Source organism: Kwoniella bestiolae, chromosome 1 (genome assembly GCF_000512585.2).
Source record: "Kwoniella bestiolae CBS 10118 chromosome 1, complete sequence".
NCBI classification, from domain to species: domain Eukaryota; kingdom Fungi; phylum Basidiomycota; class Tremellomycetes; order Tremellales; family Cryptococcaceae; genus Kwoniella; species Kwoniella bestiolae.
Genome location: NC_089241.1, coordinates 7,248,899 through 7,271,711, shown reverse-complemented (window position 1 = coordinate 7,271,711; position 22,813 = coordinate 7,248,899). Strand labels below are relative to the sequence as shown.

General features: G+C 48.6%; 8 protein-coding genes across 8 annotated transcripts; 4 read left to right on the top strand and 4 right to left on the bottom strand.

Moving 5' to 3' along the window:
* Window positions 1–103: 103 nt before the first annotated feature.
* Window positions 104–1,219, bottom strand: I302_102727 (uncharacterized protein; the record flags this gene model as incomplete). Its single annotated transcript, XM_019188099.1, has 6 exons — window positions 104–308; window positions 404–469; window positions 546–684; window positions 757–883; window positions 946–1,038; window positions 1,190–1,219. The coding sequence occupies 6 exons, from the start codon at window positions 1,217–1,219 to the stop codon at window positions 104–106; spliced, it is 660 nt and encodes a 219-aa protein (XP_019050977.1).
* A 777-nt stretch (window positions 1,220–1,996) lies between these two features.
* Window positions 1,997–3,074, top strand: I302_102726 (uncharacterized protein; the record flags this gene model as incomplete). The annotated part of the gene is made up of 2 exons (XM_019188098.1): window positions 1,997–2,504; window positions 2,587–3,074. The coding sequence occupies 2 exons, from the start codon at window positions 1,997–1,999 to the stop codon at window positions 3,072–3,074; spliced, it is 996 nt and encodes a 331-aa protein (XP_019050976.1).
* Window positions 3,075–3,170: 96 nt separating this feature from the next.
* On the bottom strand, window positions 3,171–5,616 carry I302_102725 (uncharacterized protein; the record flags this gene model as incomplete). Its single annotated transcript, XM_019188097.1, has 9 exons — window positions 3,171–3,305; window positions 3,368–3,630; window positions 3,684–4,106; window positions 4,157–4,674; window positions 4,725–4,851; window positions 4,907–4,979; window positions 5,036–5,269; window positions 5,328–5,521; window positions 5,586–5,616. 9 exons carry the CDS (start codon window positions 5,614–5,616, stop codon window positions 3,171–3,173), a joined length of 1,998 nt encoding a protein of 665 aa, XP_019050975.1.
* Window positions 5,617–6,069: 453 nt separating this feature from the next.
* Window positions 6,070–9,364, top strand: I302_102724 (uncharacterized protein; the record flags this gene model as incomplete). The annotated part of the gene is made up of 12 exons (XM_065869549.1): window positions 6,070–6,233; window positions 6,303–6,402; window positions 6,491–6,572; window positions 6,637–6,683; window positions 6,741–7,336; window positions 7,389–7,458; window positions 7,508–7,919; window positions 8,009–8,091; window positions 8,142–8,310; window positions 8,360–8,436; window positions 8,485–8,992; window positions 9,051–9,364. 12 exons carry the CDS (start codon window positions 6,070–6,072, stop codon window positions 9,362–9,364), a joined length of 2,622 nt encoding a protein of 873 aa, XP_065725621.1.
* Window positions 9,365–9,645: 281 nt separating this feature from the next.
* Window positions 9,646–11,372, bottom strand: I302_102723 (eukaryotic translation initiation factor 3 subunit E; the record flags this gene model as incomplete). The annotated part of the gene is made up of 6 exons (XM_019188095.1): window positions 9,646–9,867; window positions 9,934–10,042; window positions 10,099–10,820; window positions 10,870–11,110; window positions 11,176–11,273; window positions 11,349–11,372. The coding sequence occupies 6 exons, from the start codon at window positions 11,370–11,372 to the stop codon at window positions 9,646–9,648; spliced, it is 1,416 nt and encodes a 471-aa protein (XP_019050973.1).
* A 1,092-nt stretch (window positions 11,373–12,464) lies between these two features.
* On the top strand, window positions 12,465–15,087 carry I302_102722 (uncharacterized protein; the record flags this gene model as incomplete). The annotated part of the gene is made up of 11 exons (XM_065869548.1): window positions 12,465–12,597; window positions 12,658–12,813; window positions 12,864–13,185; window positions 13,251–13,280; window positions 13,334–13,652; window positions 13,709–13,808; window positions 13,855–14,089; window positions 14,145–14,250; window positions 14,304–14,460; window positions 14,524–14,894; window positions 14,947–15,087. The coding sequence occupies 11 exons, from the start codon at window positions 12,465–12,467 to the stop codon at window positions 15,085–15,087; spliced, it is 2,070 nt and encodes a 689-aa protein (XP_065725620.1).
* A 449-nt stretch (window positions 15,088–15,536) lies between these two features.
* On the top strand, window positions 15,537–16,654 carry I302_102721 (uncharacterized protein; the record flags this gene model as incomplete). The annotated part of the gene is made up of 5 exons (XM_019188093.1): window positions 15,537–15,887; window positions 15,946–16,031; window positions 16,099–16,242; window positions 16,295–16,403; window positions 16,475–16,654. The coding sequence occupies 5 exons, from the start codon at window positions 15,537–15,539 to the stop codon at window positions 16,652–16,654; spliced, it is 870 nt and encodes a 289-aa protein (XP_019050971.1).
* Window positions 16,655–16,712: 58 nt separating this feature from the next.
* Window positions 16,713–20,928, bottom strand: I302_102720 (uncharacterized protein; the record flags this gene model as incomplete). Its single annotated transcript, XM_019188092.1, has 4 exons — window positions 16,713–17,231; window positions 17,299–18,410; window positions 18,467–19,918; window positions 19,977–20,928. The coding sequence occupies 4 exons, from the start codon at window positions 20,926–20,928 to the stop codon at window positions 16,713–16,715; spliced, it is 4,035 nt and encodes a 1,344-aa protein (XP_019050970.1).
* Between the last annotated feature and the right edge of the window lie 1,885 nt (window positions 20,929–22,813).

Here is a 22,813-nt window from a genome sequence, read left to right as displayed (position 1 = left end):
TTCCCTCGAATTCCATAAATACCCCTCTCTATTCTATTAAATTCATCTCGTTTCCTGATCCAGAATTCATCTATTCCGTGACTTCCCGCAAGATGAAACCCCTTTACGCCCTGCCAGGCTTGACCTTGTTCTTCTGCGGTTGTCCAGCTTCTACATCCTCATTCATTCCTGCACCAGGCCCAAAGACTGTTCTAAGTGCCTCTGGTGAGACACCGTGAGCTGCAGCTTCGTTGGCGTTGATGGCATTTGGACCTTGACCTTGAGCTGCGAGGAGCTCCTGGCCTCGGATCGTCAGGAATTCTTCGAGGCTGGAGAGGCGCGAGAGAAGGTAGATATGCGAAGAATGGGATGACAAGTGACGCCGTGAGCTTCGTCCTTCAGGTACAGAAAAGCCAGAACTTACAGATGAGCATTTCGAGAGTTGGCTTTCCAGGCTGCGAGGAAGATATCCCCCGCAATTGGGATGAACCTGTAGAGTTGATCAGTTAATCAACCGTTTAGCGTACTCATATTCCGCAGATAGTGGTGGAAACCCCCCGACTTACCCTAACCCAGCAGATATCGCATTGTTCACTAACATCTTGCTCAACAGACTCTGAGGGATATCTAACTTCTTCGATGGTCGAACGATCAGGAAGTAATTGAGTCCAGCGTCAACCACATCACCAGCACCAGGGATGATACCTAATACCACAGTATACCCAAGCTGTCAGTCCAACCTCATTGCACTGTTGGCCAGAAAGAGATGTAACTTACCGATGAAGAATGTCCATCCCACTCTGAAACCACATAGATTCATACCCTTATCCAAATAATGAGCTCGTCTTCTGATCTTTTTCAAGGCTTTCTTGTCTCGCTTTGAGAGACCTTCCGGTAAGGGTCGCTGGGGAGTTGTATCAGATAAAGTTGAACGGCATCAAACAACTGGATGTGCGAGTGACTTACCACTACCCTCTTCGTCTTCCCATTGGCATCTACGATGATTTCGATGTGCGGATCAGGGGGTGCTTGCTGCGATACCCTATTCTTGAGGATTTTCTGTACAGAAGAGTAAAAGTACAAGATCAGCCAAAGGAATATGGTCGATTGCGGTTCTTTCTCAGCTTGACCAAGGCTTGAGAGAAGACATGATCGTGAGAGAGGGGGATTGTACTTGAGGACTGAAGAGGAGGAAGGGCAGGTAACGCACTGTGACAGCTTTAGAAGCGATGGCGGACATTTTTGGCCTGTTGCTTTGACTTTATAGACTCGGTGTGACTTGAAATGGGTGGCGAATGATCCAAAGCTCTTGAGTCTAGGTTGATTTATTGCTATTTGATATATAAGATGGGTTCCGTTGAGTTCACTTGTTTTATCGTTGTACTCTCTGATCGGAGCAAGTGGGGATGGGATGGATTCAACTGGATTGGATTCTATTATCCAGCTGTTTGTATTTTATCATGAAAGAAACATAACATGATAGAAACAACCAAAAATGTATAACCCACCACGATACTATGACGTACATATTAATATACAACATATACAACAGTCCAAAATAAACATGAAACACACACACCACGTGGCAGCATATCAGATACATGAAGCTATACTAGATAGTTAGAACCTTCTCTTCATCGAGGTACAATCACATATGTTCCAGTTACATTTTACATATAGCAGTACTGGATCCTCTGGCTGCAACAGGGTCGAGGGTAGTCGATGGATACCCACCAAGGTGTTGGTTGCATACTGATCCCAATTCTATGCTGTTATATTTGACCACTTCGGTGATGTACTGGTCCTGTACATTGTTGGTATCGTTGAATCATGTTCTACACTTTCCATTCTACTAGGATGTCCGTGCCGGCGCAGCGGGATCTGTCCGTTACCTTAAGTCTGATGTTTGTGTCTCTTGTATCACCCTTTCCTTTTTACGCTGACTTCGAGCAGACATCAGAGATACGCTTCACACCATTCAACAGCAGTCGACTTACATCCTTGCAATCCAACCACAATGAACTCCAAACGCTCACGACTTCCCCGAGCAGCCTCCAACCCAACTATCAGACCTCCCCCTCCCCCTCCAGCTGCAGGATCAACCGCCCTATCCATACTTCCAGCTCCTGTTAGCCTGGTAAGACAAACCACAGTCACACGCAAACCTTCCATACCCCTCCGCTCGAACAGAAAGACCACTCCTAACGATATTGAAAAGGTATCATGTCATGATCGACCCTCATCAACCAGTACTTCACCAAGCAAAAGGTTGTTACCTAGTCGCTCGACTTTGGGTCTTACAAAACCTTCGAACCCAGCACCTGTTCGTCCAAACGCAAGACCAGCTTCAAACCCTCTTGGTCCCAAGAAGACAATCTCTACCACCACCTCTCGTATCGCTTCAGCTGCAAGCTCGTCGACAAGCTTCAAACCATCTTCGACTCTCTCTAGCAATAGTAAAGACATATTCAAATCCCCAGATCCCTTTGTTGAACATGCTGGTAATCCCCAAAAGAGGTTTCTAGGTGAGCAGCGGTTCTTTCCTAGATGGTTCACAATTCCCTCTCTTTCTTAATCACGCGCTGACGTCTGGCATCTCCATTTCAGGATTGGGAAGCCCATCTCGCCCCTCCCGCCTCGCAAGTCCATCTCGCCCCTCTCGAATCCCCACCACACCTTCATCCCGACCATCAATTATGCAAACTCCCGCTCTACCCCGAATCACCTCCATCCCATGGACATCCCACAATCCAGACGATCAGCTCAAAGATGTCGAACTCAGCTTTACCGCCGAGGACGATTCATCGATCGAAGCGCTAGATTTCGGTTTCGGTCTCGCCACCAGCCGATTTGCCCTTCGAACACCTCTTGCAGATAAAGTCTCGGAGAAAGATGAGCAGAGTTTGGAGCTCGAGAAGATACGGTACGAACGGGATGAGAAGGTACGAGAGCTGAGAAAGGTCAGGGGTCAGATAGTACGAGAGAGTTGGAGTGAGGTGGTCAGAGTTGGTGAAGGGGATTTGGAAGAGGTTAAGATTATGCAGGAACTGATTGAAGGTCTGAAGGCAGATCTGGATATGCGAGAGAAGATGTAAACTATAATTTATTAAATTCCAGTGCAGTGTAATCTTAAACGTCGCTTGTGTATTTATTATATAGTACATGATTATGTTATATATGCTGTATGTAGACTATGACAACAATGCTTGAACGATATGATTCACTTTCAACTGTCTTAGATCGGTATATGTTTGTCCGCATCCTACGAACAAGATCGGTTGACCAGTAACATAGGTCATGGATAATGCCGCTCCCACTTTATCGTCCTGTCAAATCGATCTATCAGTCAATGTACTATACCTCACCACGAGACTTCCACCCAACTCACAATGGTATCAAACTTGGTCAAGATGATTCCATCTATCCCTCTCTTCTTCTGTACGCCCCCGGCACTGGAGAAATCCTTCAACGATCGATCGAATTTGCTCAATTGATCGACCGCCTCGTTACCCACTAGAGCCTCTCCAACGAAAATGATTTTATCTGGGTTATTGACCGCGACGAGCTTGGCCAGCGCTCTCATCAGGGGTTCGTTGTCCTGCATTCTACCAGCAGTATCGATAAGAACGACGTCGAACCGGTTCTCCTTGGCTAGAAAGCATTATATTAGTAATGACCATGCGATACATCGCGATGTGACTTACCATACGCTATAGCGTCCTTCGCTATACCAGCCGCATCCTTGCCATAACCTCTCTCAAACAGCTCAATCTTCTTTGATCCTTCTTCTTCCCCCATACCCATCTCCTGACCTAAAGCACCCAAGTTTCTAACGTGCACTCGCAGTTGTTCTACGGCTCCACTTCTGAAGGTATCGCAAGCAGCGATAAGGACCCTCAACCCATTCTGCAGTAACCAGAAACACACTTTCGACAGATTGGTAGATTTGCCAACACCATTAACACCCACAAAAGTCAGAGCGTACGGATCAGGTGGTGCGTCGGGAGAAGCAAGGGACGATGCCTGTCGTTTCCGCTGAATCTCCAATAGGATATCAGTAGAGGTTTTGGGAGTGAGCACCCGAGTCAGTGAGACTGAAAGAGCATTTTGCACTTCGGATTTGACACCTGTGCAACGCGATTAATATTGTGTTTGCCTCATAGGACATTCTACTCACTATTTAACCCTCCAAGTTTCTTCCCTATCAAAGCTGCACCAACACTCTCGCACATCTTCTCCGAGATATCCTTTGCTACGTTCTTGCTCATCAGATGCCTCTCCATTTCCACCAAGACCGGCTTCAAGTCTTCCTGTGTCAACGTCTTCTTTCCAGTCAGCCTAGAGAACATGTTACTCCATGTGCTCGTTTCCACATTTTCATCCTCTGTCTTAGTGCTAATGCTAAGCTGGTCTGTACGTCTAGCCAGAATATCTTCTTCGCTGGGCAGATCGCTCTCCTTCGACCGCTTGTAATCCCAATCAGCCACCTCATAAGCACCTGAAGCGCTTCTTACTCCTAACGCATCGTTGGAGACGAGACCCTCGGTATCGACTGGAGCATCGGTGTCGGCAGGGGCAGAGAAGTCCAAAGCGGCCATGTCATTGGCACTGACTTGCGAGTCTCCCCATTTTCGCATAAGTTTGGCTGTGGCGTTGTTGGGGGTTTTGCGGGATGGTGAAGGTGATGGCGATAGGCTGCAATTCTCGTTAATGTATAGTTACAAGAGTGAGGATAATGCACTCACCCTTCACCTCGTCCACCCCTGCCTCCCTTCCCACGGCCCCCTTTCATCTTGGTCTTCAAAGCTTGTACGTTCTTAGCTATCTCTTCTGCCGTGACAGGTGTATTCTCGTTATCCGAAAGAGCGGGAGCTGGATGCGAGTATTAGCGATGGAGTAGACTATATAGCATGTAAGGATGACCCACTTGATGCATCCGACGCAGCGTTCAGCTGAGCCTGCCTATGGAGATTGACAGGAGTACGAGCGGGTTTTCGGGACTATTGAGCAGCATTGAGCTATCTATTCTGCGTCCGATGATGATCTAGTCACTCACACCTTCCAGACTCTTCAAGCATCTGTCAAAGATGGCGCTCCATCTTTCCTCGTCTATCTTCTCCTCTAATATCTTTAAAGCGGTTGTGGAAGCTGTAGAGAGTACCAGAGTCCCAGCTGCAAGCGAGTCGATGAGGGATTGAAGATATGGTTGGAATAGAGCGATGAAGAGCTGCTTGGTTCGTTGGAGGAGTTCAGGGATATACGTCAATGGAAGGAGAGCTGGGAAGACGACCTGAAGGCAGAGCTCTTGTTAAGTACACTCGTTTCACTGACAGTACATGTCGACTCACCACAAAGACCAGACCCAAGCCATTCTCCATCGTCCACCTCACGCTGTATCCGTCCTTCTCAAATGCTTCTTCCTCATTCCTAGCTTTACCCTCGATGAATGCCTCCTTGATCAATGCATTGACCGGCGAGGCTGATGTCTTGGCCAAAGTCTCGAAAGTAGGGGTGAACGACCGAGACCAGAGGATTAGGCCGTCTGCGATAAGAAGGGTGAGGATCAGCCACCAGTCGAAAGCACCATGTGAGGATGAGGAACTCACTCTGATGGGAGATGGAGACGTGATCGAGCATTTGACGAAGTTTGGCAGTGTATCAAGAGGGTATATATCGAATAGTCAAGTTAACAAGGTGAAAGAAGTTAGATAAATATACACCTTGTGATTGATGAGTTTGGGATACGACCTCTGAAGGAACAACATGGACGAAAGGAAAGCGGGTGACATCCTCGCTGATCTATTACAGCTCATTACGATTTGTTTTGTAATTTCTCTTTTGAAATTGTAATGGGTCATTACAAGGTGTTGTCTCACGTGACTTGACATCCAGCTGGAACATTACTCTGATATGAGGGAACAACAAACACAGTGAAACCATCCATGCATGTTAATTGAATCTCATGTATGACAACCTCACGCTCGACTCATGATTATGTTCCTTTGGTAAAGCACCCAAATCCCATTCAGACATCCCGTCTACTTCTCACACTCAAGCTGGACATCTGGACAGAACAGAAATTCCCCTATAATGCCTCCAAGAAAAGCAAGTGGCTCGCGTCAACGGACAACGATAAACGCGTTACCCATCCCAGCTCAGTACCCAGGTCTGGTGGAGGGAAAGGGGATGAATGAACCACAGTGGCAAGCATGTAAAGAGATGTTGGAGAACGTGTACAAAGCCAAGGACGGAAGGTCAGTCGCGTAGCTAAATATGCAAGAAGAAACTCCAAAACTAATGTTTGTGTAATGAATGGACGATAGCCGGAAGATGAGTGACATCTTTCGTGATTTACCGGACAAGGTCGAGTACGAAGATTACTATCAGGCTATACCTGAACCAGAGTGCTTGGATAATATAGCAGTGAGTATGACCACTCATCACTACATAGTCTAGTCCTCTGGTCATTGGTATTCGAGTCTCATCTAACCATATCATCTCGTTCATGTAGACGCATCTCGGAGCACAGACGTACAGCATCCCCGAAGCTTTCTTCAAGCAACTGCATTTGGTATTCCTCAACGCAAAACATTGTCAGTCTTACCAAGTAATGCCTATTTCATCAGAGTCATGCTGATAGACCAATCACCCCAACAGATAACGAAGAAGAATCACTCTTATGGGCCGATGCCAAGCGGCTTGAGGTGGGTGATATGACTGTCTATCGAAACAACAGTTGACGTGATTATTCATGCCTCTAGGACCAGATACACAGCGATTGGAAGACTCACGCCGAGACAGGCATATTCACCAATCCCGATCCTTATCACAGCAGCCCCGTCAAGCCAGGGCGAAAGAAGAGAGGCGGTTCCTCAGTGCCGAGCAAATCAGTCACACCATTACCCGAGGCCAAATCCACTCCAATGACTGAAGCTAAACCCGTCACACCTGTTCCCGATCTCCCTCCCATACCAGAGGTGAGGACCGCCGCACCATCGCCTACCCCTGTGTCCAAACTCGCCCCTTCAATACATGCGAATGTCCCAATCCCATCACCTGTCCCCCGCACCCTCTCTCAACCTCCTGCGGAACCTGCCTCTCCGACACCTTCTGAAACCGGAAGACAGTCTCAAGCTGAGAAAGATAGGAGTGTCATGACTGCTCTTGATGCAAGATTACCGAGATGGCCCGGTCCACAAGCTGTCCTCCCCGGTGATCCTGTCATTGCAGGTGTCCAGGGATACGGATGGTTCGGAGAAGGCGCTCCTGACTATGATAGAAGTACGGGTGGTCCGGCGATGTGGCCTCATCGTATACGTGCGGTGATAGAGGCGATCATTGGGTACAGGGATGATAGGTGAGCGTGACTGTCTCTCATTTCAATTGGATAGAGCTGATATCGTCAACAGGGGTCAACGACTTGGGGAAGTTTTCGATTACCTGCCAGCCGTCGCTGATATCCCGTATCTTTCGTTTGATGTGAGTGTTGGCTTTGGATTGTGATCATATTGAGCTAATTATCCTGTAGACACCAGTATCTTTCGCCGCTATACAAGGCATGGCCAAAGCTAATCGTTATGACACTCTTCGATCGTTCGACATGGACATGACCAGATTGTTCGAAAAGGCAAGGCGGTATTATCATGACGGATCGGTGGAGTATGGCAAGGTGCTCGTGCTCCAGCGACTGTACAACGCCCTTACGGCTGTCTATCCCATGCCATTGCCTGGATCGGGCATACCAGCACCATCGGCTACCCTTTTCGCTTCTCTCCCTGCCGGTCCTGGAAATGCTAGATCCATGCATGAAACGGCTCAAGATCTGAAAGCTGGAGCAGCGGAAGATCAAGTCGGTTTTGGTATCACAACGTTTAGAGTCGGTACGAAAGATAGACAATTTACCTCAGAGGCCAGACACAAAGGACAGGCGTTCCGTATGGGTGAGTCGAATCTCATGCGAGCGTAGCTGACATATCAGGTGATTACGTTCATCTTATCAATCCGGACGATGCTACGAGACCCATCATAGGACAGATCTTCAAGACCTTTGTTCCAACAAAAGGATACAGGACACACCATGTTACGGTCTGCTGGTATTTCCGACCTGAACAGGTGGGTTTTATGAGTATCCCAACACTTTGTGAGCTAATAAGTACCTTCAGACCGTCCACACACCCGACAAGATGTTCTTCGAGCGAGAAGTCTTTAAGACTGGTCACTTCTGTGATCACCCAGTGGAAGATATACTGGAGAAGATTTCGGTTCAATTTTATGTGAAATACATTCGGGGTCGGCCCAGAGCAGGAGAGTATTATCCAGGTTGGCCAAGCTGTAAGTCAGATTTAGCATTGCACATGAATTGACGCTTACATCTTTCCAGACGTATGTCATTCTAGATTCAATGATCGCGAACATTACATGGTGCGAATCAAGAACTGGAACAGTTGTATACCTGATGTAAGTCATTGCTATGCTCATATTAACATGGCTAATCGACCTTCTCAGGAGTTGCGCCAATCCGAATTTATGTCCGTTATATCGTATGAGCGAAATATCGAAGTGCCAATGGTGAAATCACCTTTCCTACGAGGTGTACAAGGACCTGGGTTCTTTGGTGAACCGAAGAAGATTCTAGCTGGGGATGATGAAGGCGAGGACGATGAAGATAAGGAGAAAGAGAAACCGCGAAGACGAGAAAGGGCGGCTAAAAGAGATGCTCAACCGCCTCCTGTCATCGACTCACCCATCAACCATTCACCCGTCCCTACATTCACGCCTACTCCCGCTTCTGTCCAGATACCAACACCCACTCCGGGACCGTCTAGACCTCCAGCACCCCCAACACCGACACCTGCTACCCATACTCAACCTATGCAACGACCACCCATGCCACAATCGCAGTCCTCTTCAAGCGCTCCTTACCTTTATCCCAATCGGACTATTGCTGCGGTCATGGGCGGTGCTCAAGCCATGGACCAGACCGCTGTGAAAGAGATGCTTCCTCCTGAAACTGGTAGGTCGCGTATCTGTTTGATTGTTTGTGGACAAAGCTGAGCTGATATCATCAACAGCCCGACTGTTCGAACGGGATGCTCGAGGACACGTCCTCTGGTTCTCTGGTCCACCTCTCGCTCCTGGCACGATCCCCATTCCGGCTCAGCAGCCTCATTCCCTCGAGTATTTAGAGTATATAACGAAAAGGAAGAATGGCGAGGACGCGGCTCCTCAGAAGCGAGTGAGGCAGACAAAAGCTGGCGTTACGGATGCGAAAATAGATGTGAATGGGGATGGGATTGAGAGGGAGGCCAAGGGGTTATGGTGGGCGGAAGGTCAAACTCAGGATCAACTGGAAGCGACCCTCAGGGCTGTCATAGAGTCAGCTTAGTCTTTGATTACAGTCCATGTCCATATGTATGATCGTGCGGTCTTCACATCGAGGGTTGAGGATTGGTCAGGATACATACATAGTCGAACGCTGGAACAACGGTTTTCAATGTTAACCCCGTGGGAGTCCTCTCATGCAGCCATCTACGCTGCGACTGACATGACCTCAAAAACAACGAGCTACGCTGCAATTGACGATGATAACGTGCATGATCTCTCATATACACAAGCTACTATGCTGCCGCCGACGCTGCATCTAACGTGACCTCTATGACAACGACACTATGCTGTAACCTCCTCTCTGGCTGGTGCACCACCTCTTGGTCGTCCTCCTCGACCACCCCTACCTCCACGCTCTCCACGCTCCCCTCGCTCCCCACGAGAATCCCCTGCACTGCTCTGCATGGCAAATTGGATAGCCTGAGATCGGAAGGCAAGACCTCGGGTGGTTTCGATGAGTGTTGCTGTAGGAGTAGCATGTGGTCGGGTTATGTGGAGCATGTTCTATTGTGGAATTTCGTATCAGCCAACTGGTGATTTGCGAGGTCACAAGAGGTTTACTTTACTCACTTCCTTCAAGTCTATCTTGGCCTCTACGCCCATTCGAGAATCTCTAATTAAGTTGACGATCCACTTCTCACCCTCCTCGTTGGACAAGTTGAGTGTTTTAGATAATTCACTAGAATGAGAAAGTCAGCTTTCAAGCCTGTTTTGGAACCACGTAAAACCACCTACCCAATATCTATTCTCCTATGTATCCTGCAGAAGACCTCACTTATCAACCACCTAGCATTCTCCACAAACTCATCCGCGAAACCCGAGAGGAAGAAATCTGATCGAACGACACTCTCGGCCACTGACAATCGTTTCTGAGCTTGGTTGAGGTCGAAATCGACGAACAGATCCTTCAAGAAACCGGTGACCGGGTCGGAGTATTGGTATTCCTCCATTGAAACGATTTTCGTCAACTCTTTAACGTGATCACGGTTTCCCCTTGTTCCAGCAGGTTTTGGTGCTCTACGTGAGATGATAGCGGCGGCGACGAGGTATCGGAGGAGGTGAGGACATGACGTCTGTATCGTGTTGAGGTATGCTGGAGAGAGGAACATTTCGAGTAGACCTTGGCATCCTTGACCTTCACCCAGGTTGAAGAAGACGAACAACGACCAATGGAGTAACCAGGTTCTAGCTTGTAGCTGTGCTAATGGTTTGGCCATAGAGGTTCCATGGGGGTTGTCGATAGCATCACGCAAATCCTTGATCTCCACTAAGGCAGCTTCCCATTCTCCGGACAGGATGTTGGAGGATAATTTACCCCAGTGGGCGGAGATGTTGAGGTCGAGGGAGGGAGAGAAGATTAAAAAGTGGTAAAGGAAGTTGGCAGCGGGAGCGTAGGCGCCGAGAGTGTATTGGTATTGACCAAAGTGGTAGAGGGCATTGATTTGATCGATATCAATCTACATGCATGTCAGCGACAGCATTTGGACATGTGGTTTTGCTACTCACGTTATATTCTGATCTCAACAAATCCAAGTTCTTATCCTTGTCCACACCACTTCTCAACTTGGCAACGGCATCTGGGTCCTCTATCACTTTCATCACTGGTTGTGCTTTCTCCTGTAACTCTTGGTACCTCGCTGTAGCTTCTTGTCGCAACTTTTCGAAATCCCTTGATTCATCTGGCTTCGCCTGTTCATGCAACTGCTCCACATAATCTACCATATTTGTACCCTTGACGAGGTCATACCTGTGATACCATGGTTTGAGCATTTACACACGAGATCATGTGCTTATAATCGAACGACGACTCACTGAGCTTTGGCTAATTGTTCGGCAGGGAAGATGGCGATATCAGTGAGGTGGTTGAGAAGGGGGATGGCAAGATGTCGGTCGAGGTGAGGGATGAGTTTCTATACGCGAGCAGTCAGCACGGAAAAAGTATCAACCAAGATATAGGCAGGAGAACAGGTGGTGAGTCGACTAACTTGAGTGAGGTCATATTCGGCCATTTTGTTGATGTTGATGATCCTTTACTGCAGGAAGTTTTGGGTATGTGCGGATTCAAGTTGAGCTGCTGTTCCGATATGTGAGAGGGTTGATGGCGGGCTGATTCCTTGTGTTCTTGACAGTGAACAGGATTTCCGTTCCTCTAATCGACGATATGAGTGATCAACGAGGTGATACCTGTCTATAAGATGACTGACTGTCTATAACTACTCTCTCTTTATCATCTATCATCAATCTAAGAACAATGAGAGAGCGTGAAAGTGAGAAATAATAATCCATACCCACCTGAAATCTCATATCGCCGATATTCCCACCACGAGGCGCCTTGTGGCACAGTAAAGTGTATTGGACCCTATGAGCACCCACGCGCCAACCATGCGACAAGGGTGTGCCTGACTCCTCGGACATGTCCGCTGATCGATGATTGCAATGCCAAGCACGAGCTAGTCTCATTGATGATGAACGTGATGTTACATGTTACCACAAATACTTTTATTTGAATCGATCTCATCGCACGTTTGTTGTCCCATACATACTATATTGTGATTGATCGTTACATATCGTGTCATATCTATTAATCCTACATCTTCTCTCCGCTATCCTCCTCTCCTCTGTCCCCTTCTCGGCTTCGTCAACGTCCAGTTTTTGACCTTTTCCTACCCTGTCCCTGCTGCATACTTTGCTTCGCAGGACAGAATACTTTGGGCCTAAGCTTCACCGTCTCTTGATTCACCTCTTTCTATCTGTTCATGCCCATGTTCTTGATGTTTCTTGTCGGATTCGTACCTGGTACTGTACAATCTCCATCCCGGTTCCTACACATCCCTGGATTTACCATATGCCCTTCATAGACAGATTGATAAACAGACCAACCAGAATTTCATCCATCTGTCATGTCTCATGCACGTGTGCGGTATACTCTGTCTTGGTGCGCACCTGCCGAATGATTGGCGCCACCCCTGTCTCAATTCATACAAGTGTACCATACTTGCAACTTCTTCAGCTCTCTACTATATATAGTCAACCATGAGCATCGTAATCCCCCGGGTACTCTTCTTCAACCATCAAGTCCTCATCCAGTTTGATCCATCAAAATGGTTTACTCTGCTCTCCTTCTTGGTGCTTTGGCTGCCGCCCCGGCTTTCGGTCAAACCTTCCGAAGGACCGCTGCTTGTCCTAAATTAGGTTGTGTCTTCCCTCCCGATCAAACTGATTTCATCGCCGGTCGTGAGTCCTACCATCATCTATAGCCGGTTCCTTCCGCTGATTTCCTCTTCTCTTCTGTAGAAACTTTCGATCTCCGTATCGAAGTCCAAGCTCCCGTCAACGGATCCGAGGCTTACAACAATGGTCAAGTTGATGAGAACTTTTCCGTCAAGATCGGCGGTGAAGGTGGGGAACTCGTTGATATCGCTCAGTTCTTCGGTTTGAGTGATCCCAAACGTGAGTTGTGTTTTGCTTATGAATACAAACCCTGCTGATATTATCGACAGTCGAGAAATACAATTTTACATACTACGAGGATCTGTTTGCCGAAGATGCTCACGCTCCTACCCCTGTCAACGTCGCCGCCAAGTCGTACCGAAACCTGCAATTGCACACTCCCGGGACTTACGAACTCGTCTTGACTTACAACAACGGCGACACCACTAAAGCCACCTGGACTGTCGCCGACCTCGCCGAACAGAAGAAAGCCAAGAACGTAATCTTCTTCGTTGGTGATGGTATGGCCGGATCTATGCTCTCAGCTGCTCGTCTTCTCGGACACAAAACCATCAACGGTAAATACCAAAGCAAGCTCAAGCTTGATGAGGCGTGAGCTGAATTTCATTCCTAACCGACGATCCCATACACTGCTGACTAGATGTCGCATCTGATAGTCCCGGATACGGCTCCCAGATGACCCATTCGTGAGTGCAGGTTTGACTGCGGATCGGGTTGCTAGCTGACCTGTCAAATACAGACTTGATTCGTTCATCACCGACTCTGCCAACTCTGCCTCGGCCCTGTTCTCAGGAAAAAAGATGACCGTGAATGGTCTCAATGCATACACTGTGAGATTCGCAATTCGTTTCAAAATCTCAAAGCAGCCCGCTGACGATCGTGCATCAACAGGAGTAAGTCTTGTAGATTCGCAGCCATCACTGACTCTTTCCAGCTCCACCGGTAAAGCTTTCGGTGACCCCAAAGTCGAGACCATTTTCGAGATGTTCCGAAGAATCGAAGGTGGCCAAGTCGGTATCGTCAGCAAAGCTTACATTGCCGACGCTACCCCCGCCGCTGTCTGCACTCACACCGTGAGTAATAGTCAAATGGGTCCATATGCTGATTATCGCAGAGCCAAAGATCCCAATACACCGCTGTCATCGAACAATACCTTACCGGTGTCGCCGGTAACTACTCTTGGTTCCCTTGGGAAGGTGTTGATCTCTTGTTTGGTGAGTTTTGCTACTGTATCAGCGGAATTCAGCTAACACGTCTCAGGCGGTGGTGCCGAAAACTTCCTTCCTGGACCTGGAAACAACAACGTCTCCCAATTCGACCGATGGGCTTCCGAGGGTTACCAAGTAGGCTACACCAAGACCGAACTGGAAGCTTTCGACAACGCTCAGCGTGCCCTTGCTATCTTCACCCGAGGAAACATCAGTACTTGGCTGGACCAAAATATCTACACTGACCTCTTGGACCTCGCCATTACCCCTCAAGGAGAACGGGGAGCGTGAGTTTACGGTCTCCAGTTGGTTGGAATCCTGCTGACTTACATTTGCTTGTAGTCGTGATCAACCAGGTCTCAAAGATATGACTCTCAAGGCCATTGACATCCTCCACACCCGAGCCAAGGAGAGAAACACCGGTTTCATGCTTATGTCTGAAGCTGCCGTGAGTGGGGATCACCTTGATTGCTTCGCCTAGGCTAATTTTCGATGTGCCAGCTCATCGACAAAGAAATGCACGTTCTCGACATTGACCGTGCTCTTGGTGAAGTACTCGAACTCGATGACACTGTCCGAGCTACCCTCAAACACTTGGAGGAGATTGGCGAACTCGAAGACACCCTCATTGTCGTCACTGCTGATCACGGACACGGATGTGAGTGAGACCTACCCCAGAGTTATTGACTGTACACCCTGCTTACTGTGTCGGCCCTCACAGTCGACGTCTTCGGTTCCGCTGATACCAAATACCTACAACAACAAGAGTCTGACCGAGCCAAGCGAAATGCCATTGGAACCTACCAAAACTCCGGTCTCTCCGCCTACCAGGTACCTCAAGATGTCCTCGCTACCAACCACACCATCTTCGACAGCCCACAGGGTGAAGGTTTCCCAGTAACCTGGGATCCTCGATACACTATTGCCCACGGTTGGGCTGCTTTCCCTGATCACCGAGAGGACTTCGAGGTCAACACAGACCACGAGAGATTACCTGCTGTCAAGAACACCACCGGATACTTCTTCAACCCCGAAGACAATCAACGAGGTTTCGCCATGACTGGTAACTTGGGTACCGGCGAGGGACAAGGAGTCCACTCTTTGGTGAGTATCGCATTATCATAGCAATCGCTAACAAAGACAGGTTGACGTTCCCGTTTACGCTTTTGGTCCCGGCCACGAGTACTTCCGAGGTGTTATGAACAGTCCCGATCTTGCTTTCAAGGTGGCCCTGGCATTGGATCTCGGTAAGAGCTCCAACGTCACTGCTTCTTACAAGAAATAAGTGAACGCCATATCATGTCACTGTCATAAGCGAACAGAATGATGAATACCAAGTATAATAGATTATAATAGAAGAGAACAAGCAACAAAACGCACGATAGGAGTGCTAAATCTATAATCAAATAAGAATAGCTGGGAATTTATGGAGCTTTTTTTTTTCTCAAGGTATAATGGATATAGAGCAAGGGAAGTATAATACGTAGGCATATCATAGATGCATCATCTCCGCTGTCTACTTGTTGAATCCATTACAATCATTAGTGGCCAGAATTTGAGTACCTTTTGGGTGAGAATCTATATACAGTTAGTAACACGTGACATGTCTACGTCGAACGTTTAACGCGTTGGGCGCACACTACCAAACATGCACATAAGTTACAGCAAGCGGTACCAACGTCCACTTTCATTCATTCCTTCTTTTCTTTGACCGATATCGCATCAATCGCAAAAATGCCAAAGGAGACATTCAACTTGCCTGAATACTTTGCTCTCCATTCCTACCTTTCCGCATTACTATGCGGCGCCTTTGTACTACTTCCTAGGTCTACACCGTGGTTTCTCGGTGATGAAGCCATTCAATCATCTTCAACCGATCGACCTGAATATGCTTTCCTTACCCCATTGACTGCTCGACCCCTGATCACCATGGTTTGGGATATTTCGGGCATGCTCTTATGTATGTCATGGTGGGGATCCATCATGCGAAGATGGTCTCAAGTCTCTACAAAGAGGACTGCTGTCACTGTAGCCAACGAAGAGGAAATGACCAAACGATCAAATCGCGACAGGCAGATGTTGAACGTGAGTCCAAGTGCTGCTGTCAAATATAATCATCGTTGCTAACGGAACGTAAACGTAGCGAATTGGTGAATGTGCTTCAGCTACTGCTGCAGGGAGTGCACTCCTTTTCGTCCTGATCACGACACTCGGTGCTCCTCTCGATAGGTGAGTTACCCCCGACAATGTAAGAAAGATATCGTATTCGCTAATATTACCCTTTTGCTTTTTCTAGCAATCACCTACACACCGCTCTGCTCTCGATCCATATCGCTATCCTCACTGTATGGCCGACCGTACATGCACTTGGCATTCCGTCTATCTATGATAGCGGCACATACGCACGATTTAGAATGACACGGTTATTTTGTGAATTCCGGTGAGTACAGTGATTGGAAATCTAGATTCAGTGCTGGTGCTGACTTGCCCAGTCCTGAGACTCCATTGGAACGAGCATTGGTCTATCCAGTGATTGGCACCCTCGTCGGTGCTTGGTGCGGAGCCGTACCAATCCCTTTAGACTGGGATAGACCTTGGCAGGTGAGCCTAAAAACGGAAACTGTCTATGTCCATTCTTGATTTGCATACTTATCACCACCCAAAAACCACAGAGCTACCCTCTCACGCCTACCGTCGCCTCCATTCTCGGTTTCATTGCTGGAGGATTTGTGTCCTGGCTCCATTCGGCATTGATAGATACAGCGGATGAGGTTCTACTGCAGCAGAAGCAAAAGCAGAGCTTGGATGCGGCTGTCACAAAGAAGAAGAAGAAGGCTATGAAGCGTACATAAAATGCATTATATCATATTCTCCTATCCTACCACGCTTTTGTCTACTTGATATCGTTCGTTAGACTTGTTTGATCAATCGCAACCAGATCGTTCCCATCATGCTTTTCTCTCTGACCAATTCCCAAGGACCGACCACCGGTCGTGCTCCATTCACACCGACTAATCGACTTTCGATATCCAATTTGCCCTCTGCTGTACCTTCCGCCTCTAGGGATATCATCCCTTGCCATTCCGATGCAACTCGATCTTCAGGAAGGACTTCGAATCCAGCCACATGCAGATATCTTTTGGCGCTCAACCTAGCTCCAGAAGCTACAGTGACATCTCGTCGATCGTACGCCAAGCGAATGGATCGTAATGCACGTTGAGCGAAAGGTGCCAAGTCGAGGAATAATATCTGAGGCGTTGGCAATAATGGATAGTAATACGAAGGAGGAATGTCGAACCCGTTCACGTACGAAGGCAGATTGCCAGTGGGCGAAAACGTATAGTCGAGGGGTATTAGGAGGTGTCGAACGAACGGAACATACACTAAAACGTGTTCTGTGGTCTTGGGTTGACGAATTGCAGTGTTGACCTAAAAACGAGCGTGTTGTTTCATCATCAGCCTGGGATCTGGCAGTCAAAGCGGCTTCCCCACTCACTATGATATCACCCAATTTCATTCTTCTCAAAGCACCACACTTCTCCAGCTCCTTGGTAGCGGCAGCCGCGCCCTCAGCGGAGGGCCACCGCTGAACACGATCCGATAGTGGAACAAAAACCCTAAGAATAGGTGCCCTTCCGACCGTGAACGGTATCGGACGATCAAAGCAGGGCTCAGGCCGACTGGGAGGTGGTGTGTTAAGATCTCTCCTAGATAGCATCACACCAGACACCGGTGAATTGCCTCCTTGATCGGAACGTCGACCTAATCGACCGCCAGAATCACTGCTAGCGAAACTGCTTCGATGGCCACCACCGATAGGCGGAAGCATCGGAAGTCCAGCAGGAAAGCCAGGTACCGGAGGAGCATGACGATCGACTGCGAATGATGGTTGACCGCTGTATACGCTTGAAACTCGCTGATGAGGGGAGAACGAAGGTGTGCTCTGGACCGAGAAAATAGATCCAGGTCGGCTAGATTCCGAGGATTTGCGCGAACGTGATGGTTCACCATGACGTTTGAAGCCGTATCTTTTAGCTGACGGATAGCTGACCGGTGGTAGAGCTGCTTTACCGGAAGGCATCGGAGCAGCTGGGGACAAGGAAAAGCTGTCGGGCTGCATCTCTGTATTGATGCTAGCGCTTCGACGTCTTCCAAAGGAGAACGAGGCAGCGGAAGCAATCGAACCGATCGATCCACGTCGGCGGACTCTTTGAGCCATCGGAAACGACTTCGGCTCGTCATCCTTAGGCTCTTGCGATCCAAGAGGTTCAGGCATGACGATTTCTACCAACCTTTCCTGACGAGGCATCTTGGTAGCGGGCGTCAGGCTTCCTGCGTCTGACCCAGCTGCACTACCTAGTCGTGATCGGGGTCTTTGACTGCCGAGGCTATTGTAGGAGTTGGAAAAGGGCAAGCTGGACAAGTTGGGCGGAGCGTTATTGCTTTCGTCCTCAAATGGCAGAGGTGGCGAGTTCGGAAAGACTGTTATAGGCAACTGACGGAGGTGGAGTACTATAAGGGTGTGTGACAGAGACAGGTGTTGAAGAAGATTGTACCATTGTGATGGGTATGTACTGTAAGTGGCTGGGTCATGTAGCAAGGATTCCACTGTAGCATTCGCATCAGCATAGTTGGTAGTCGAAGGAAAAACTGCCAATGCTCACAGAAGCCTTCCCAGACCGTCAAATTCGGCCAGCTTCGTCCCTTTTCCCGGTCGACTTGGACCCCCCATTCCTTCATTACCCATCGACCCACCATCTCTCCGGTAAATCTTTTGCGAAGCAAATCGGACGAACCGGTCAGGGAAAGGAAGGAATTGATCGATAGATGTGACAACAGCGCGGCTTGTATCGGGTTGTGTAACAACAAGAAAGTTATGGTCGCCCGCGGTCTTTCTCTAGGCGACGATCTGACTTGAGGGTGGCTTTGAGCTCTTGAGATCTGTGTAGAGGTGGATGTCGGCGACTGAATAGCATGTGGAGCTTGAGTCTGGGATCCAGAGCCAATTGCTGGGCTCGCGAGCGGCGAGCTGACCGCTCGCCTAGAATTGGTAGATGACAGGCGAGGAGGTAATTGAGAGGAGGAGAGAGGTGTCCGACCGTGTTGTAACGCAGGAGATGCAACGCCTTTACCCCATTGAGCGATAGGATCTGCTTTATTCGCTCGAGGGTCAATCAACGGTGGAAGCGTAGGAGAACGTGGAAAGTCGAAATTGAGCGGCTGAAGTGAGGCCCGTTTGTTCTGGACAGGGGGTGTTGAAGCGGCATCTGTAGGATGTATCTTGGATGCATTGTCCTGTTGCATTCCCGGGAAGCTGGTTTTGACCTTGAGCGATTGCTTAGGCGAAGCGCCCGAAGGTTTAGGGCTGCTGGCTATGACAACGAAATTTGCTTTCGGCGATGTTTTCGCATTGCGCTCATTGACTGGCGGAGCTGGCAAAGGTCGAGCAGACTTTGATCTGGGTGGAGTAGCGGCAGATGGCGGTGTGTCGGGTCTTTCACGAGATATTTGATCAGAACGATGGGTCCCTATGGTCGCAGCTATGGCTTTGGCGTACGCGCCTGCCTCTGAAAGCGGTGCTTGTTGTCCCTCAGTGGTCTTCTTTATAGGAGGCGACTTGGGTGCATCGTTGATCTGAAGCGTTTCCAGAGTCTTGGCGCCGTCGGAGGGACGTCGGTCAGCCTCTCCAACAGTAATCGGCCTAGCCCTTGTCTCTACTTTGGCATTTGGGGTACGGCGACTGGAGGAAGTGGATCTTCGAGCACTAACCAGTCCCTTCGTTTCCAACGGCTTATTTCGAGTATAAACCGAGGCTTGAGCCCCTTCTGGAAGAGTAGTGGGATTCGAGGCGTCTGCATCGTCGAATCGACTGTAACGTGCCGAGGGATCTCGAGCTGGAACTGGGCGAGGTGTGCTATTCTGCCGCGTGTTGGATGGAATCGGTGGGATTGCGTGTTCTGGACGATTGCGGACATCCGGCTTCGAGAATGGAGGGGTCGGCGGAGGACGTCCGGTCTGAGTATTCGCAGGATGAGATAGCGCTGATGATGGAGGATTTGAGTGATGATGTCTTATCACAGGCGGGACAGACTGCTCAACATAATGCCCGTTTTGACCTGTCATTGTCTCATCTGATCAGCGCATATACGAGCAGATTGTGAGACAACAACTCACTCCGATGAGGTGGATCATGGTGATTTGTATACGAGGTGTTACCCATAGCCTGTTCGACTCTGCCCTTGCCACCGGACGACTCTGCTTTAGGATTGATGGAATCGTATGGCGATGACGCACTCATCCGGCGAGGAGCTGCTTTAGGAGGGGAAGCTAAGGCAGGATGTATTGGATGCCTGCTCCTCGCCGGTGTTGATTCAGCATGTTGGGACTGAGGTGACTTGTTTGTAGTAAAGGCTGCAGCGATAGGAGTTGTAGAAGGTGTACGATGCACCGGTTGTGGTGGTTGGGGACGGGATGGTGCTGAGAAATGTTTAGCGATAATAGCCCGTCCGAGGTTTAGCGACTCACATTGTGCAGCTGACCCAAATCTAGCCTGGTTCATATGATGCCCACCCGGTTCATCCCTTCGAACAAACGCACTTGGAGCTGCTCCGGCAGGCAGCGATTCATACGAAGGCCCCGCGAGAACATCTTGTCTTGAGGAGAATCCTGATACTGATCTTCCATGACTGTTTATGCCATTGCCCTGACCGTTGCTATTCGTCGAGCCTTTTACTATGGGTTTGTTCTGGGAAGAAGAAGAGGATAATGACATGCGCCGAAAGAATCCAGGTTTTTTAGGTTGTGGTGTCGGTTGAGATCCAGTCGCCATATTGGTCATCTCCGAAAGACGTCTGACCTCAAGTACAGCGACTGCTCCTTTCTGTGCACCGATTGCACAGACTGATAGACCTTGGTTTGGTTCTCGGTTGGAGGCTGGAGCTAGAACTGATATGGATCCTAAAAGCTCGAACGATCTGGAACGTCTGTGGTATGCTGATGGAGGATGTTTGACTTGAGTCAAGGTGGTCGATTTGGATGATTGGGATCTGACAGACGGAGGACGATGAGTTGAATCGTTGAGAGGGGGTGGTAGATAAACGAGAGGAAGGGGTGGAGAGTAGGTCATTCGGAGCAGTTGACGATAGTAGCGGGGATGAAGATGATGAGAGACAAGGATGAGTTAGTATGTATGCAGAAGCAGAAGAAGAACGAGTAAGAGAATGTAGACTAACCTGGTTGTGTTTGTGTAAATGGACTCACTCTACTGGTATGCTAATGTATGGATGCTGTTTTGTCGTTATTGGTTATTGTCGCTGAAACGCACAAACACTCAAACACACAAACACACACAGTGTCAAAGTGTCCGAGTGAACGAGTGTCCGAATGTCGATGATGATGATGATGACGGGGATAGTGATCTGTGCTGACAGAGTCGACTACGAGTATGGGATAGAGAGGATGTCGTGTTATGGGTAGATTGATCATGTAGAAATTGAGAAATGAGGAATGAGAGATTGACGGGATATAAGATGTCAAGATGTCACCACACCACACATAAGGCACGGCACACATATCACAATATCCCATCCTTCATTATCATCACCTCTTCACCTCCAATCATCTCATCATCTCATCATCTCATCATCTCATCATCTCATCATCTCATCATCTCATCACTATTCATCAATCATCATCCTCTCCTCAATACAGTACACGCTCCAATATCTCTATAAACAATCAACAGGTTAATCTACACGCATCATCATACTCGATGTAGTCTTTACGACAGCTCAATGGCAACGATTCAGATGAATGACCTGGCATTGCAATCTAGGCTACTCAACGCGTCGACACATTGACCCCTGCCGATATCAACTCACATCACCCTACGCAATGCTGGATATGGTTCTACAAGGTCAATTCGCTTTTATCATCTCCACACCTCTGGTCAAACGGTCAGATAACTCTCAGATACCTCGATCGCACAGTAATGGAACCCACATGTGAAGCTGAAGCTCCGACTGATGCGACACACCCTCACATGCTGGACCTGTGGACGACATTCGCTGGCCGACTCGCTCTGCTCACAGAGACGAGTACATGTTTCCTGCTCGTCGCCTTAGTAGCTCCTTGGTCAACCCCTCATCCTCATATTCGAATACGCACTGTCTCTCCCTTAGGGGCACACGAATGCGATCGTGCTACTTTGTACATGTCCCCATCTCATTGTTCTATCCAAATCAACCGTCCTTGCCCTCGCACATGACAATCTGCGCCATAGCTGGAAAACTGCCAGCCATTTAAGGGGGATCTGACAGGCCGTTTGCTCTGATGTAATCTACTCCGTGGAAGGGCTGTTCTCTGGAACATCCCCTAAGCCTACAATTACCTCGAAAATTCCGACATGCCTGACTAACCTACCGTTGCATCAACAGATAAACATGTAAGTCTTCATTATCCCCTTGTCTCTCGTCCAAACGTTTTCTCCCATCAGTATTCATGATAACATGTAATGCGATCCAATTGTCTACCTCATCTGTTGCAGACTCGACCATTGTGAGGCTTGCGTACATTGACCGCCCCACCTGAAAGCTTTTGCCTATTCTACGACATTCTTCTGCTCTTGCCAACCCAACGCTTACTTACGTCTCAGACCTTTTCACTCTACACATATTGATCCCTCTCCTCCTCCTTGTCCGTCACGAACCACTGTCAGGTTCATGGGTACCTCAGATCATACCCCACCCAACCATACACGGCTCATAGGAAGCGAAGGGATTGATGTGATCAATATAAGAGGTCGCTTTTACATGTACGGTGAGATACCCTTATGGTGGAGAAAACCAAAGTTGACTCGCGCGAGTAAATCCGATTTGAGAATTAGACGCGTCAAGCTTGTAGCACTTGACAGTGAGAATCTATGCTCGTGAAAATCCCATTGGATGGTAGCTGTGGAAGCAAGCAGATGCCAGTATTCGAACCGATGCATAGGATGCATTCTGAAGGCGTGT